This window comes from Trichosurus vulpecula, chromosome 1 (assembly GCF_011100635.1).
Source record: "Trichosurus vulpecula isolate mTriVul1 chromosome 1, mTriVul1.pri, whole genome shotgun sequence".
NCBI lineage: Eukaryota > Metazoa > Chordata > Mammalia > Diprotodontia > Phalangeridae > Trichosurus > Trichosurus vulpecula.
Genome location: NC_050573.1, coordinates 273,163,876 through 273,181,446, shown reverse-complemented (window position 1 = coordinate 273,181,446; position 17,571 = coordinate 273,163,876). Strand labels below are relative to the sequence as shown.

The window sequence follows — 17,571 nt, the reverse complement described above, 5'->3', positions numbered from 1 at the left end:
GCAGATAAAATTTTATGACCTTGCTCAAGCAGATGGTCTTAAGAACCTGGCAAGCTTACAAATAAGGAATTTTTTACAAGGTCTCTTTCCCTCTCTCTTTTCCTTTTCCACAAAGTAAGTAATTATCATTCTTTTTAAAAATATACCCAATTGGGAGGCAGAGCCAAGATGGGAGCTGGAAAACAGGGACTCCCTTAAGCCCTCCCCCAAATCCCTCCAAACACCTGTAAAAAAGTGGCTCTGAACAAATTCTACAGCTACAGAAGCCACGAAATAACAGAGGGAAACAAGTCTCCAGCCCAAGATGGCCTGGATGGTCTCTGGGAAGGGTCTATTGCACTGTGTTGGGAACAGAGCACAGCCCAGTGTGGGCCACGCCAGGACCAATCAGACTAGAAGTCAGGTGGAACAGGCCTTAGGGCATTGAATCACTGAGCTGTGCCAGTTACCAGACTTCTCAACCCACAGGCGCCAAAGACAACAGAGCAGGTTGGTGGGAAAACTGCTGGATCTGGATGAGAGAAGTGTGTGGTCTGGCCCCACCCCTGGGTGTGGTGGAGGTGGTGCAGCAGCAGCAGGAAGCTCCTGCGGATGCTTGCAGAGCTCCAGCTGTGGCTGCTTCAGGCTCCAGATCCACCCAGTGGGAGGAATCAAGAGGTGGATGAGAGCGAGAGTGCAGGGATTGCTTTGCTGGCAAAAAAAAAAGAGCAGATAGTTCCTTCAATCCACATTCATACTCCATAGTTCTTCATCTGGATGTAGGTAACTCTTTCCGTCATGAGACCTTTGGGGCTTGTATTGCTGAGAAGAGCCAAGTCTATCAAGGTTAGTCATCACAGAATCAGTATGTCTGTGGTTGTGTACAATGTCTCCTGGTTCTGCTCCTCTCACTCAGCATCATATCATGTAGTTCTTTCCAGGTTATTAAGATTTCCGTATCTTCCCCATTTCTTATGGCAGAATAATATTCCATTACATTCATATACCACAACTTGTTTAGCCATCCCCCAGTTGATGGGCATCCTCTTGATTTCCAATTCTTTGCTACCACAAAAAGAGCTGCTATAAATATTTTTGTACATACAGGTCCCTTTCCCCCTTATGTGATCTCTTTAGGATACAGCCCTAGAAGTGGTATTGCTTATTTTATCATTTCTAAAAGCATTCAAACCACAATTTGGTAATTCAAAGTAGAGAAATTACATTTGAGTCTATGATTAGTTTCTAATTGGTTTATGATGTCATAAATTCCTTGCAGACTACTTCTTATCTGTGTTTCTTGTCAGTTTTCTAACTTGTCCAAAGTCAGGAGGCAGAGAGAATATCACTGAAGATTTAGAAAACTGCTTGGCTTAGATCTGGGTCAAAGAAAAATTTCTGTCTCTGTCTGTCTGTCCTTCTCTCTCTTTTTGTCTCTGTCTCTCTATCTGTCTCTCTCTGTCTCTCTCTGTCTGTCTCTGTCTGTCTCTGTCTCTCTCTCTCTCTCTCTCTCTCTCTCTCTCTCTCTCTCTCTCTTTCTCTCTCGCACACACACTGAAACAGAGATAAACAGACAAGACTGATGGACTTTTGTGAAGCGTTCCCCACAAATCCCAACTAAGACAACAAATATAAGGATTCCTCAGTAGTGTGAAGAATTCACTGGGGCTTCGGTAGAAGTCTTTGTTTCTTTCTTATGAGCTGAATTTTACCTTCCTTTGTCAGGTCAGGTACCTTTTCAATCTGAAGAAGTTAAAAAGATCTTTTACCAGACAAACTTCCAATTAAGATATTTGGGCGGCTAATAGAGATACAGTTTGTGAGAGTTCCTTTCTAGAGTTTTTTTTTATCACTTTTCAGGAATTCATTGAGAGGGGCCGTATGGTTTAGCTGAATAGCCTAGTTGCAGACCTGGTGTTCAGTTCATATATCTTAATAAGGGTTCAGAAATTCCTAGCAGGAGTCCCTCTGATAGTTCAGTGTGTTCAAACTGGTAACCAGATTTAGTGCCAGCATGGGTAGTCAGATAATGGCTAAGAAAATTATTATTTGATACTTTTTGTCATCAATTTAACCCTCCTGGGAGGACTCAGATTTCTCCTACTAATCCTTGCTTTCTATGTCTGGGTTCACAGTACCATATTTCCCTAGCTTAAGTGTGGTTGTCAGTACATACAATCTTTTTGACAAGGGACCCAGTTTGTGAACTAATAAAGGACGGTATTCGAGCCAAACCTAGATACTGTCTCTCTTCTTAAATGAATTAAAGGGATGTTGTCATATATCAAATATTTAACACTAATGATGAAACTTAAAAATATCAAGATAAGTGTAATGCTATCCCCAGTCGCAACACAAGGTGTCACCAGAGACCATGTTATCATGTTTCTTTACCCTTCCCATGGACAACATTCCCTAGGCTGAGCTTGTCCTGGGAAGAAAACAGCTTTATGTACACAAATAAACTGACACGATGATATTAAACACAATGAACACTGTAGAGAATCAGTGCTTACACATTAAAAATCCCTTCTTTAGGCCAGTATTGGGATTTAAGCTAATTTTTTATATGTTTTAGTTATCTTCCTTTCTGACTAGAAAAATGAGACTTCCCCAAATGCCCAGAGGCTCTGAAAACCGTCAGTTGGTGTGCACTCTCTCTGATTAACCCCTGACCTCAATTGAGGGTCATCCATGAGGAAAAAAATTCCTTCAAGGGATTGTCCTTAAGGGATTTTCTAGGCTTCATATTGCAAATTATTGTTTTAAAAAAAGAGAGAGAAGGAAGGAAACTGTATCTTGCTGTATCATAGTATCATAGATGTTGAAGTCATATCAATATACAACAAATGTTATAGAATCTACATTTTTAAGAAGGTGCATGAGTTACAGGAGGAAATAGATAATAAAACTATACTAATGAGGCACCTCAAGTTTCCCCTCTCAGAACTAGGTAAATCTAACCAAGAAATAAACAAGAAAGAAGTTAGGGAGGTGAATAAAATTCTGGAAAAGTTAGATATGATAGATCTCTGGAGAAAATTAAATGGGAATAGAAAGGAATATACCTTTCCTCAGCAGTACATTGCACTTACACAAAAACTGACCATGTATTAGGACATAAAGACCTCACACCAAATGCAGAAAAACAGAAATAGTAAATGCATACTTTTCAGATCATAATGCAACAAAAATTACATTCAATAATGGAGAAAGAGGTTAAAAAATAATTGGAAATTAAATAGTCCAATCCTAAAAATTAAGTGGGTTGAAGAGCAAATAATAGCAACAACAGATAATTTTATTAAAGAAAATGACAACAATGAGCCAACATACTAAAATTTATGGGATGCTGCCAAAATGTTACATAGGAGAAAATTTATATCTCTCATTGCTTACATCAATAAAAGAGAGAAAAAGCAGACCAATGAATTGGGCATGCAACTTAAAAAAACTAGAAAAAGAACAAATTAAAAATCCCCAATGAAGCACCAAATTGGAAATCTTGAAAATCAAAGGAGAGAATATTAAAATTGAAAGTAAGAAACCCGTTGAACTAATAAATAAAACTAACAGCTGGTTTTATGCAAAAAATCAATAACATAGATAAACTATTGATTACTTTGATTTAAAAAGGAAAGAGACAAAATTTCTATCAAAAATGAAAGGTGTGTTTTCACCACCAGTGAAGAGGAAATTAAGACAGTTGTTAAGAGCTATTTTGTACAATTATATGCCAATAAATGTGACAATCTAAATGAAATGTTTATAAAAATATAAATTACCTAATTTAACAGAAGAATTAAAATACTTAAATAGCCCAGTCTTAGAAAAAGAAATTGAACAAGCCATCAATGCACTTCCTAAGAAAAAAATCCCCAGGACCACATGGATTCCCAAGCAAATTCTACCAAACATTTAATTCTACCAAACAATTTAACTTTATAGACTATTTGGAAAAATAGGCAAAGGAGTCCTACCAAATTTCTTTTATGACACAAATATGATGCTGATACTGAAACCAGAAAGAGCCATAACAGAGAGAAACTTATAGACCAGTTTCCCTAATGAATATTGATACAAAAATTTTAAAGAAAATGCTAGCAAAGAGATTATAGCACTATATCACAAGAATCATATGCTGTGAGCAGGTGGGATTTACACCAGGAATGTAGGACTAGTTCAGTATTAGGAAAACTATAATTGACCGTATGGAGAACAAAACCAGCAGAAATCATATGATTATCTTATCTTAATAGATGCAGAAAAAGCCTTTGACAAAATACAGCACCCATTTCTATTAAAAACATTACAGAACCTAGGAATGAATGGAGCTTACCTTAAAATGATAAGAAATATCTGTCTAAAACCATCAGCAAGCATTGTCTGTAATTGGGGATAAGATAGAAGGCTTCCCAGTACAATCAGGGATGAAGCAAGGATGCCCATTAAGACCTCTATGATTTAATAGTGTAGTAGAAATGTTACCTGTAGCAATAAGAAAAGAAAAAGAAATTAAAGGAATTAGAATAGGCAATAAGGAAACAAAACTATCACTCTTTGCAGATGCTATGATGCTATACTTAGAAAACCTACTAAAAAACTACTTGAAATTATTTATAATTTTAGCAGAGTTGCAGGATATAAAATAAACCCACATAAATCATCAGCATTTCTACATATTACCAACAAAGTCCAGCAGCAAGAGATAGAAAGAGAAATTCCATTCGAAATAATTATAGACAGTGTAAAATACTTGGAAGTCTACCTGCCAAGACTCAGGAATTGTATGAGCACAACTGTAAAACACTTTTCACAAATAAATTCAGATATAAACAAATGGAAAAATTTTAATGGCTCATGGGTAGCCCAAGCCAATATAATAAAAACGACCATTCTACCTCAATTAATCTATTCAGTACCGTATCTATCAAAAAATTATTTTATAGAGCTAGAAAAAATAATAACAAAATTGATCTGGAAGAACAAAAGCTCAAGGATATCAAGGGAATCAATGGAAAAAATTGTAAAAGAGTTAGTCTAGCCGTATCAGATCTCAAATTGTATTATAAAGCAGTAATTATCAAAATAATCTGATACTGGCTAAGAAAGAGAATGATGGATTAGGTACAAATTATATTATAGTAAATGACCATAGTAGTTTAGTATAGGATAAACCCAAAAACTCAAGCTTTTGGAACAAAAACTCATTATTTGACAAACACTGCTGACAAAAATGGAAAACAGTGTGGCAGAAACTAGGTATAGACCAACATCTCACAACATCTCACACCGTATACCAAGGTCAAAACAGGTATATGATTTACACATTAAAGGGGATACCATAAGCAGATTAAGAGAGCATGGAATAGTTTATCTGCCAGATTTATTGATGAGAGAAGAATTTAGGACCAAAGAAGATATATGGGGAGCTTTACAAAATGTAAAATAGATAATTTTGATTATTCAAAATTAAAAAGTTCTTGCACAAACAAAACCAATTTAACCAAAATTATAAGGAAAGCAGAAAACTGGGGGAAAAATTTTTCAACAAGTATCTCTGATAAAGACCTTATTTCTCAAATATATAGAGAAATGAGTCAAACTTATAAAAATACAAGTCTCTCTTAGTCACTGCTGGCAAAATTATTGCCAGAGTTCTTCTTAATAGGGTAATCCTTCACCTGGAGGATGACCATCTACCTGAGAACCAGCATGGCTTCAGAAAGGGCTGAGGAATGGTTGATATAGTGTTTACTGCCTGACAACTCTAGGAGAAATGCCAAGAGCAGAACAGCAGTCTGTATACAACATTTGTAGATACAATCAAGGCCTTTGATGCAGTCAGGACTTATGGAAAATTAGGTCAAAATTTGGTTGCTCAGAGAAGTTCGTTATTGTTGTACATCTATTTCATGATGGCATGCTTGCCTGGGTTCTGGATGATGGATGGTGCTCTAGTGCTTTCCTAGTCACCAGTAGAGTGACACAAGGCTGCGTGTTTGCTCCCATGCTTTTTAGCATGATGTTTTCAGCCATGTTGTCAAATGCTTTCAGTGAGGATAAACGTGGCATCAAGGTTGGCTACTGCAGTGATGGTAAATTCTTCAACTTGAAAAGGCTACAAGCCAAGATCAAAATGAAGGGAGTGTTGGTGCAGGATGTTTCCATTCACAGATTATTGTTCACTCAATGCAGCCTCTGAAGCTGAGATGCAGTGAAGCATGGATCAGTTCTCTGCTGCTTGTGCTAATTTTGGCCTAGCAGTTAATACCTAGAAAACACAGGTATTCCATCAGCCAGCACCACCCATACATGGAACCATTGGTTACAACAAATGGAGAAGTTTTCAATGCTGTGGATAAGTTTACTTACCTTGGCAGTGTACTTTCTAGGGATGTACACATTGATAACGACGTTGATGCACTGCATTGTTTGGGAGGCTCTGAAAGAAAGTGTGGGAGAGTAGAGGTGTTAGATTGATTGCCAGACTGACAGTCTACAGAGCTGTTGTGCTGACCTTGTCGTTGTATGCCTGTGAAACCTAGATAGTATAACACTTCCATGCCGGAAAACTGAATTGCTTCCATTTGAATTGTCTTAGGGAGATTCTGAAGATCACCTGGCAGGATAAGGTACCAGACATTGAGGTCCTTACTAGATCTAAACTGCTGAGCATTCAAACTCTACTGCAGAGAGCGCAAGTCCAGTGGGCTGGCCCTGTTCGAATGTCAAATGTATGCTTGCCTAAAAGACTACTTTATGGAGAACTCACTCAAAGTAAGCATTCACATGGTGGTCAGAAGTGATATAAAGACACTCTCAAGATCTCTCAAAAACTTTGGAATTGATTGTGTGACATGGGAAACACTGGCACAGCACTGCCCAGTTTGGCATGCCCCAAAGAAGGTGCTGTAGTCTATGAGCAAAGCAGAATTGAAGTAGCTCAAAAGAAACTGGAGAGGCACAAATTTAGAGAATCCACCCCCAATGTTCACATGAACTATTTCTTCCTGACCTGTGGTAGAGCATTCCAAGCTCAAGTCATTCCAAGTCTGGTCATCCACAGTTGGAGGCATTGTAACTTGACTCTAACATAGTGATGTCATGTTGGTCCTCTTCTAGAATGAAGGACAACAACCAACCAACCAACCAAAGGACAAGTATGTGTTAATAGGCAGAGACGTGAGAAAAGAGAGTTTTCCATGTATAGGGAACAAAATGAGCAAAGTATTAGAGGGAGAAAGTTGAATATGATAGAGAGAGACTAGCACTTTTTGTGAAGTATTATCTTGCAGAAATACACACATGGTTTTCAGCAAACTTGTTAAGTACCTTTTTCATGCACTGTGATGATGATGATGATAATTGATGAGTAATAATTGATTTCACCTTAATTTATCCACTCTGCAATTTCTACCTATGTGTGTGATTGTTGCTTTTGATATGACTATGCCATGGTAAATATGGTAAATACTTATATATGTTGAAAGAACCAATTTTCTTTCTTGAGCGTTCTCTTTTTTAAAGATGCTTTATTTTATTTTTCTCAAATACATGTAAAAACATAACGTTTGGGTTTTTTGTAATTTTCAAGTTCCAAATTCTCTCTTTCCCTTCCCTCCCCTTTACTTGAAAAGGCAAACTCTTTGATATAGATTATATATGAGTGGTCACGCAAAACATATTTCCATATGAGCCATGTTGCAAAAGAGAACACAGACCCTCACCCAAAAAAAACCCTAGAAAAATGAAGTTTCAGAACTATACTTTGATCTACATTCAGACTTCATCAGTTCTAGTAAATAGCATCTTTCATCTTAAGTCCTTTGGAACCCTTTTGGATCATGGTATTGCTGCGAATAGTTAAGTCATTCATGTTTGATCATCATACAGTGTTGCGGTTACAGTGTACAATGACGATCTAGCTCTGCTCACTTTACTTTCCATTAGTTCATATAAGGGTACTCAGGTTTTTCTGAAGGCATCCTGCTCATCATTTTTATAGCACAATAGTATTCCATCACAATCATATACCATAACTTGTTCAACAATTCCCCAATTGATGTGCATCCATCCATTTAATTTACACATTTTGCCACCACAAAAAAAGATGCTATAAATATTTTTATACATATAGGACCTTTTCCTTTTTCTTTGATCTCTTTGGGACACAGACCTAGTGGTAGATCAAAGTATGCCCTTTGGACATAGTTCCAAATTGCTTTCCAGTTGGTTGGATCAATTCAGAACTCCACCATTAGTGTGTTAAGTGTCCCAGTTTTTCTACATCTCTTCTAACATTTGTCTTTCTTCTTTTCTATCAGTTAGCCAATCTGATAGGTGTGAGGTGGTACCTCAGAGTTATTTTAATTTGCATTTCTGTAATCAGTAGTGATTTAGAACATTTTTTCATATAAGTAGAGATAGTTTTCATTTCTTCTTCTAAAAATTGCCTGCTTATTTGGGAAATGATCAAAGAACCAATTTTCAAAGAAAATATGTAAATCTTCTACAAAGTGTTCTCACAGAAATGACATGGTTGATTATTGGAGGCAAGAAGGCAACAACTGCTGCTATCAGCTAAAAAAGAACATTAGTCTCTGTTCCACTCTGAGGCTGCTGGTAGGAAGTATGTAAAAGTAGGAGAACTAAAGCCCTTCAAGTTGGCATTTCTAAATTGTCCCTTATATGTGGCTGTAGAGTTGGGTATGTACTCAAGAGGAGAAAATAGATGATCCGAGGATGGATTCTATAGAACAGAGCCATATTGTTTTGGAAAGTCTGGTTACCTGGGTTAGTTTCTCTGAATGTCTGTCTTGGTGTCATCTTTGATGTATATGTCCCAAGAAAAGTTTTGTGCATTAGGCTGTGCTGTAAGTTGTTTGAGATTTAGGGCAAAGAGTACAATAAGTGATCCCTTTGTCCAGGTGCACCTTTGACCACACCTTCAAAATTGTTCTCAGTTCTCTGTGTCAAAGATTGTTTATCCTTGTAGTCAATGGTTAGGAAAGCTAATTGAGAATCTCTGTTACTAAGCCCACTTGCCTCTAGTATCCTGTAGTATCCTCTAGTTACTTTTGCGGCATTTCTGTTAAAATGGCATGTTTAAATTTATAGGTCTATCCTTGTATGGATCATAGTGTCAGATGAGTAGAATAGAAGGATAATTCATGGGAATACATCACACTCTTCTGTCACACCTAGCCTGGGCCACCTTCATAGCTACTCTATGGCAGGAGAGCCCTTCCATGAGTCTCATTACAAAGGAGCTGTGTGGTACAGTGGATGGATGGAGTGCTAGGCCTGGAGTCAGGAAGAAAAGTTCAAATTTGGCCTAAGATACTTACTAGTTGTATGACCCTGAGCAAGTCCCTTAACCTCTAAGTTTCTTTATAAGTAAAATAGGGATGATAATAATTGCTTCTACTTTGCACGGTTGTTGTTAGTGTCAAATGAAGATGTAAAGGGCTTAGCATAATGTCTCTGCACATAGTAGGTCCTTTGTAAATGTTTATTCCCTTCGCCTTTCCTCTTCCTCCTTCCCCAGACATTCCATAGTGGATTTCATTATCATTCATTATCATTCTGTAAATATTGGTTTTGACATCTCCTTGGGATTTATTATCCTTAAACATATCTCAACCAAGTTACATCGTGACTAAATGTGCCTAGTTTAGTTATTTTGAGAAGTCCAATTATAAGTAAACAATGTTTATGGGAGGCAGTGTGTCACAATGGAAAGAGTGATGGATTTGCCATCAGAGGGCCCTGATTCATATCCTATACCTGATGCTTACTTCTAGAGTGGTCTTGAGCAAGTCATTTAATTTACATGAGCCTCAGTTTCCTCAAGTGTAAAATGAGAAGATGGGACAAGCTGACCTTCAAGCTATAAATATTTGTGCCCTATAGCTTTAATTGACTTAGAAATATCTAAGTGCCATTGAAGAATATCAGTTCTATATTTATTTCATTGGACATTTGTATTAAAATACTGTATCCTATAAGAAACTCAGGATGTCCCAAAAGTCCTAGTACTGGTCTAAGATTTAAGAGCTGAAACCAGCACTAAGACTTTTGGGACACTTTGTATTTTGAGTATGCATCAAACACTTGGTTTCCAGAATGTAAACTCCTTAAGGACAGGCACTGTGACATTTTTGCCTTTGTATCCTCAACACCTAGCCTAATACCTGTCACATATTAGGTGCTTCATAAATGTTTGTTGATTGATTGATAGATATTTTATCTCCTCCAGCTCACCTCTCAAATCTGTGAAAAGAAGTCCTTGTGCAATCAGTTTCTGAAATCCTCTGAAAATTACAGTTCTTATCGACCATAGGCTTGTTGTTGTTATGGTCCATATATAATACAAATTAAATTTTCTATCAAATACAAACTTGGGGGTTAGTATATTATAACTTAAGCAGAAACATCCTAATTTGACTTCATAAAATCCAAATTTAGGTAGAGAATTTTATGCTGCCTTTTTTTCTGCTGTAAAATCTTTTTTTGAAATAAAACATGCTTGGTTCTTTTGGTGGTGGGAAAGAAGAAGGTTCAGGGGATGCCCATTAATTGGGGAATGGCTGAACAAGTTCTGGTGTATGAGTGTAGTGGAATACTATTGTACTATAAGAAATGATGAGCAGGCAAATTTCAGAAAAACCTGGAAAGACTTGAATGAACTGATGCTGAGTGAAGTGAGCAGAACCAGGAGAACATTGTAGACAGTAACAGCAATATTGTATGATGACCGACCTTGTTAGACTTAGCTCTTCTGATATGATCTAAGATAATTCCAAAAGATTCATGATGAAAAATCCTGATCCCCATCCAGAGAAAGAACTATGGAGTCTGAGAGTAGATTAAAGCATACTATTTTCTCTTTCTCTTAGTTTTTCTCTTTTGTTCTGATCCTTCTTTCACAACATAACTAATATGAAAATGTGTTTAATATGATCACACGTGTATAGCCTATGTCAGATTGCATGCCGTCTTAAGGAGGGGGGAAACATTTAGAACTTAGAATCTTATAAAAGCGATTGTTGAAAACTAAAAATTAATTATAAAAAAGGGGGACAAAAAATGAATAAATTCACACACGCACACACACACACAATATACACACAAAGAAATAAAACATGCTTGCATAGAGGCGGTGGACCAAGTCAATGAGAGAGGAAGGAAGAAAGGATTAGAAGAGATTTTAGAGTTTCTCTTTTCATATGAGTTCTTCTCAGTGGGGAGTGAGAGAGATAATAAGAAAAATTTTCCTCAGCATAAGGTTGTTGTGTTTCTTTTTCCTTTTTATGTCTGTAATAATCAATAATTTAAAAAAAACAAATTAGGGTATATTTTAGGGGCTATTGATCTAAAATATACTTAAATTTTAAGAACTTTTTTCACATGAATCAGAGATTCAGAAGATTACATTTTAGTGGGTTTTGGCTCCCTTGAAGGAGTCATTAAGTTATATCAACCTATAAAAATATGTATAAATATCTTGGTTTCTTGATTGAGATGCATTTCTAGGAGGAAATATGTGAACTATCTCACAATACCAAATAATACCATCTAACTTAGTACAGGGTGGATTAAAATCTTTTGATAAGCTGTAATAAACTATACATGTGATGTATTATGATATTCTAATCCTGCTCTGTCCAGCTTTTCACATTATTTCAACTAGTTGTGTACCATTTGGGAGTCATTTTGCAGCTCAGTGAGTCACTAAATTTAAAGTGTAAATCACATTCCTTTTCAGTGTTTTTCTTTCTCTGAGAGGGACAGAGAGATCATTACTATCACAGTAACTGCAAATCAGTCCTATATTATCCTATGTTAAGGCTAAGTAAAGTGATCACAAAATGTTATTTCCAGAAGTTGGAGACCACTTCTGAGTGCATTCCCTATCACCTTTTTCAGCTTGTCATGCTACAATAGTTGAGCTTCTTGAACCCTGCCCTTCCTAGAAGCCTCTGATGCAGCTTCCTGCGTAGCCCAGGAATCTTTTTTTGTATCTCTTCAGAAGAGGGAATATTTTCATTGAGGCAGCCTGGCTCTGTGGGAACTATGTAGGATTTTGGAGTCAGATCTTCATATCACAGCTTTTGCCACTTAGAACCTGTATGTCCTCAGACTTCAACTCTCAGCCTTTAGGCAACAGCTTGGTGACACAGTGAATAGAATGCCAAGCCTGGAGTCAGGAAAACTCATCTTCCAAAGTTCAAATCTGGCCTCAGAAATTTACTAGCTGTTTGATCCTGGGCAAGTCACTTAACCCTGTTTGCCTCAGCTTCCTCATTTGTAAAATAAGCCGGAGAAGGAAATGGCAAACCACTCCATTGTCTTTGCCAAGGAAACCCCAGATGGGGTCATAAAGAGTTGGACGCAACAACAACAACAACAACATGAGGTTCTTAAATTATATTATCAGTTTTAGGTGCCTTTCTGCTCTAAATCTATGATCCCAATTTTGCCGTGCTTGAGTAAAATTCTTAAAGGTTCAGAAGCAGTTCTATATAAATATTTAGAGGCCTAGTGGCTTTGTTGGGGACTTCCTAAAGGTATTTTCATTAAAAACAGCATCTCAAACCAGGTTAGTTCTTATTAATTTGAGTGTTTTAATATTCAAAAATCAAAAGCCATAAGATATGAAGTACCATAAATTTTAGGTAGTTTTTGAGGCTGTCCCAAGTAACTGGGTAGAATCCATGTTAAATTTCCATTCTGATCTGTTCCATTGCCCCCTGAACACTAATACAAAAATATGACTCTTATAATCATTCTTTCAAATCCTTCTGAACATTTATAGCTAACGAGAGAGTGGATCCATCAATCCATGTAATGTTTCATGATGAGTTTACTTCTTTCTAAAGTGGTACTTAGCCGCTTATATAAATGATCCCACACAGCCAATCATCAACAGCTAATGGGGAGCCATTTTTGGAAAACATGGGAATATGGATGCTAGTCAGGTATCTCATAAGAACATTGATCCCCAAGCAAAACTCGAGAGGCAAATGTTCAGCACGAAATACATGGAGAAAGCCCTCCCCCACATGCTACTCTTTCTATTAATGTTAATGGACAGTTAGCAAAAGAAATTAATCTTTTCCTGTAATTTTAATTTTTTTTTAATTTTTAGAGGGGGGAAGGCAGGGCAACTGGGATTAAGTGACTTGCCCAAGGTCACACAGCTAGTGAATGGGTCAAGTGTCTGAGGTCAAATTTGAACTCAGGTCCTCCTCACTTCAGGGCCGGTGCTCTACTCACTGCGCCACCTAGCTGCCCCTTTTCTTATAATTTTCGCAGCATAAAGTCCAAAAAAGGGATTGTAGCATCTCCTTTGTTAGACCCACTGTCAATTAATGTAAATAAAGGGATTGTCGCCAAATTCCAGAGCTCCCAGATCAAGGAGAAAATAATGCAAGCAGCCAGAAAGAAACAATTTGAGTATTGTGGAAACACAATCAGAATAACCCAAGATCTAGCAGCTTCCACATTAACAGATCGAAGGGCTTGGAATAAGATATTCTGGAGGTCAATGGAGCTAGGATTAAAACCAAGAATCACCTACCCAGCAAAACTGAGTATCATGCTCCAAGGCAAAATATGGACTTTCAATAAAATAGAGGACTTTCAAGCTTTCTCAGTGAAAAGACCAGAGCTGAATAGAAAATTTGGCTTTCAAACATAAGAATCAAGAGAAGCATGAAAAGGTAATCAAGAAAAAGAACAAGAAAAAGAAATTGCAAGGGACTTACTGAAGTTGAACTGTTTCGTTTACATTCCTGCATGGAAAGATGATGTGTATGATTCATGAGACCTCAGTATTAGGGTAGCTGAAGGGAATATGCATATATATGTTTATGTATATATTTGTATATGTAAGTATGTATGTATGTATATATGTATGTGTGTGTGTGTATATATATATATATGTATATGTATATATATATATATATATATATAGAGAGAGAGAGAGAGAGAGGGAGAGAGAGAGAGAGAGGGCACAGGGTGAGTTGAAGATGAAGGGAAGATATCTAAAAGAAATAAAATCAAATTAAGGGATGAGAGAGGAATATATTGAGAGAGGGAGATAGGGCGAGATAGAATGGGGTGAATTATCTCACATAAAAGTGGCAAGAAAAAGCAGTTCTGTAGGAAGAGAAGAGAAGGCAGGTGAGGGGGAATGAGTGAATCTTGCTCTCGTCAGATTTGACCTGAGGAGGGAATACCATACATACTCAATTGGGTATCTAACCCCACAGGAAAAAAGGAGGAAGAAGATAAAAAAGGGGGGGGATGATAGAAGGGAGGGCAGATGGGGGTGGAGGTTATCAAAAATAAACATTTTTGAAAGGGGAGAGGGTCAAGGGAGAAAATTCAATAAAGGGGGTTAGGTTAGGAAGGAGCAAAATATAGTTAGTCTTCACAACATGAGTATTGTGGAAGGGTTATATGTAATGATACGCATGTGGCCTATGTTGAATTGCTTGACTTCTTAGGGAGGGTGGGTGGGAAGGGAAGAGGGGAGAGAATTTGGAAGTCAAAGTTTTAAAAACAGATATTCAAAAACAAAAAAAAAAGTTTTTGCATGCAACTAGAAAATAAGATACACAGGCAATGGGGCATAGAAATTTATCTTGCCCTACAAGAAAGGAAAGGAAAAGGGGATGGGAGGGGAGTGTGGTGACAGAAGGAAGGGCTGACTGGGGAACAGGGCAACCAGAATGTACACCATCTTGGAGTGGGGGGAGGGTAGAAATGGGGAGAAAATTTGTAATTCAAACTCTTGTGAAAATCAATGCTGAAAACTAAATATATTAAATAAAAATAAATAACAACAACAACAACAAAATGTTGGAGAGCTCTAAGTACTGGCAACAGCAGATAGGCAGAACCGTCATATAATATAGTGAAAATAGGAACTGAATTAATAGATGCCTACCTATTTTCATGTTACCAATCTTTTACTCTGAATTTGATTACTCCGAAATGATTTTTCTTTGTTCAGCTTAGCAGTATGACCCATTGCCTTATACCTAACAAATCTTACTCATTTCAAACCATGTTTATTTTTTTTATTGAGGGTGAAGTAAGTTCTTAACAACCAGTGTTCTCCTTGGAAAATTCAGAGGGGAATAACCATTTATATAGTGCCTACTCCATGCCAGGCACTATTCTAAGCACTTTTACAAATATCATCTCATTTTATCCCCTCAACAACCTTAGGAAGTAGGTGCTGTAATGATCCTAATTTATAGGTAAGGAACTTGAGGCAGAAAGAGGTTAAATGACTTTCCCAGTGTCACACATCTAATAAATGTGTGACATAAAATTTGAATTCAGATCTTCCTTACTCCAGACCCAATGCTCTGTCCACTGTACCACCCATCTGCCTCTAGTATCAGTAGAGGACCAATGCAGAGTGGTCCATGTACAGTCCTCACAGTCACTTGCTGTTCCAGTTCAGTACTCCCAAATTTTCATCATCCTGTATAAGATTATCATGAGAAGGAAGACTGTGAGATTGAAAATGTTCTTAAAATCAATTCAAACGAAAAAGATCAAAGTTTGATTTCTGTGACAAAGGGTAAAACAGTAAAGTTAGTGAATCTGTAGAAGTTATTAAGATTTTTGGAAACCATTTCTTTTAGGCTGCTAAAGTGTATATGTTGTGTTTTACTGCTCTGGTCAAATAATCTCACTGCCATATAAATGGAAAATATTTTGATTATGTGCTTTCCTTGCCAATGTTTGTAAGTGATATCTTTTCTTTACCAACTACCTCAGAGCTCACTGTAACCTCAATAAATCCTTCAGTATGACCTAAGTGAAATTTTACTATCTCTAGTCTGTTCCTTGTAATGATCCAGTCACACTCTTCAAAAAAAAATCTTTCAATAACATACATGTTTCTAAGTGGACTATTAGGAAAAGAATATTTTTGGCAGTATGAGAGAGGTTATCAATATACACTATGCTTCTCTGAAGGAGAAAAAAGGAGGTGACTCTGTAATTTAAGACTCTCTCTTGTTCTTATAGGTCTACAAAAGAAAAACTGAAGCAGCAAAGACAGAATATCTGAAGCAGCTAGCTGCATACAGAACAAGCCTCAAATCCAAGGTACTATATGATTGTCTGGTATTGTGACAAATTGTGGCCATGTAGGTACACTCTGATAGTGATTTAAAAAACTTAAAAAGATACTTTGATATTTGCTACAACCACTTGCCTCAACTGAAAACTAAATCCTGAACTGAATCCTACCTTTTTCTAAATAGATATTCTTGTTTTACAAGCCTAGGCAGAGTAGAAAGACCTCTATCCTAATGAAGAATTATCTGTTTGGGGGTTGTCAATTTTATGGGGTTCCACATAGTTGATTTTTTTATACCAGATCAACTCTCTCTCAATTTATGACATACTCCTAATCTTCTTTCTTCTACAATCTTGCTATTGAATGCTCAGGAAAATAATGAACAGCTACTAATATAGCAGCAGCATACAGGTAGCAAATATAGACACAGTCTTGGTGGCTGGAAGCTGGGCTTGGAGTCATGGCAATCTAGGTACAAGTTCTAGGATGCCACCTCTTCTTACTAGTTGTGTAACCCTGAGTAAGTGACTTAACCTCTCTATGCTTTAGAGAATGGATATCAAATCCACATAGAAACTTAGTGTCAACTGCATGTTGACTTCGAAAACTATAAATTAACATTATCTTGGTTATATTGTATTTTTTTTCATTAAACATTTCCAAATTACTTTTTAATCTGGTTCCAATCTTGGAGTTTTGCAGGCCCCTGGAGTATAACACCATGACACCTCTACCCTTGGGAAACCCCTTAGGATTAGAGACCTTTCACTGGGGAAGAAGGGGAAAAATACACACACACACACACACACACACACACACACACACACACACACATATCTTACTTTCCAAAGCAGAGTATTCTAGATCAACCATTCAGTCCATCACTAAACATTAATGTTAAATACTGGGGATACAAAAAGAGGCAAAGGTAGTCCCTCTCCTCAAGGAGCTTATAATCTAATGGAGACAACATGCAAATAAGTACATACAAAGCAAGCTATATACAGGATAAATAGGAAGTCATTAATAGGAGGAAAGAACTAGAATTAAGAGGGTTTGGGAAAGGTATCTTGTAAGATAGGAGTTTAGATTGGGATATAAAGGAATCCATGGATCACTGAATATAGTAGAATAATAAAAACGAATGCTGGCTTTATAGGCACATGGCCTGTGCATGAGCTCTGGCTGTGTGACTGGCTGACCACCTATATGACTTGGGGCCAAAACAACTTCTGGCTCTAAATCTTCTCTCCCTCCCTCTATTGCCCTTTATCGTTGTCTCAGATTCTCAAGTGTTGCCTCTGTGGCCTCAAATTATTACAGAATAACAGGTCATTTTGATACAGTACTTTACATTATACCAGATAATGCCTCCACAGCATCATTCAAATGTATTCATCTCTGTTTTACTGATAAGAAACTATCTTCTCAGAATTGTGGCATGGACATAGCTTGTGTCAGGGCCAAAACTCGAACCTAGG

General features: G+C 37.1%; 1 protein-coding gene across 6 annotated transcripts in view; it reads left to right on the top strand.

Moving 5' to 3' along the window:
- LOC118858687 (thymocyte selection-associated high mobility group box protein TOX-like) overlaps positions 1 to 17,571 on the top strand; it is a 144,594-nt gene that overhangs the window by 115,855 nt on the left and 11,168 nt on the right. For 5 of the 6 annotated variants that reach the window (XM_036769286.1, XM_036769311.1, XM_036769296.1 and 2 more), the window contains one exon: positions 16,036 to 16,116. In XM_036769286.1, the coding sequence (XP_036625181.1) occupies positions 16,036 to 16,116 (81 nt within the window). Of the gene's footprint in view, positions 1 to 16,035; positions 16,117 to 17,571 lie in introns of those variants that run through there. The other variant, XR_005010949.1, reaches the window with a different exon arrangement.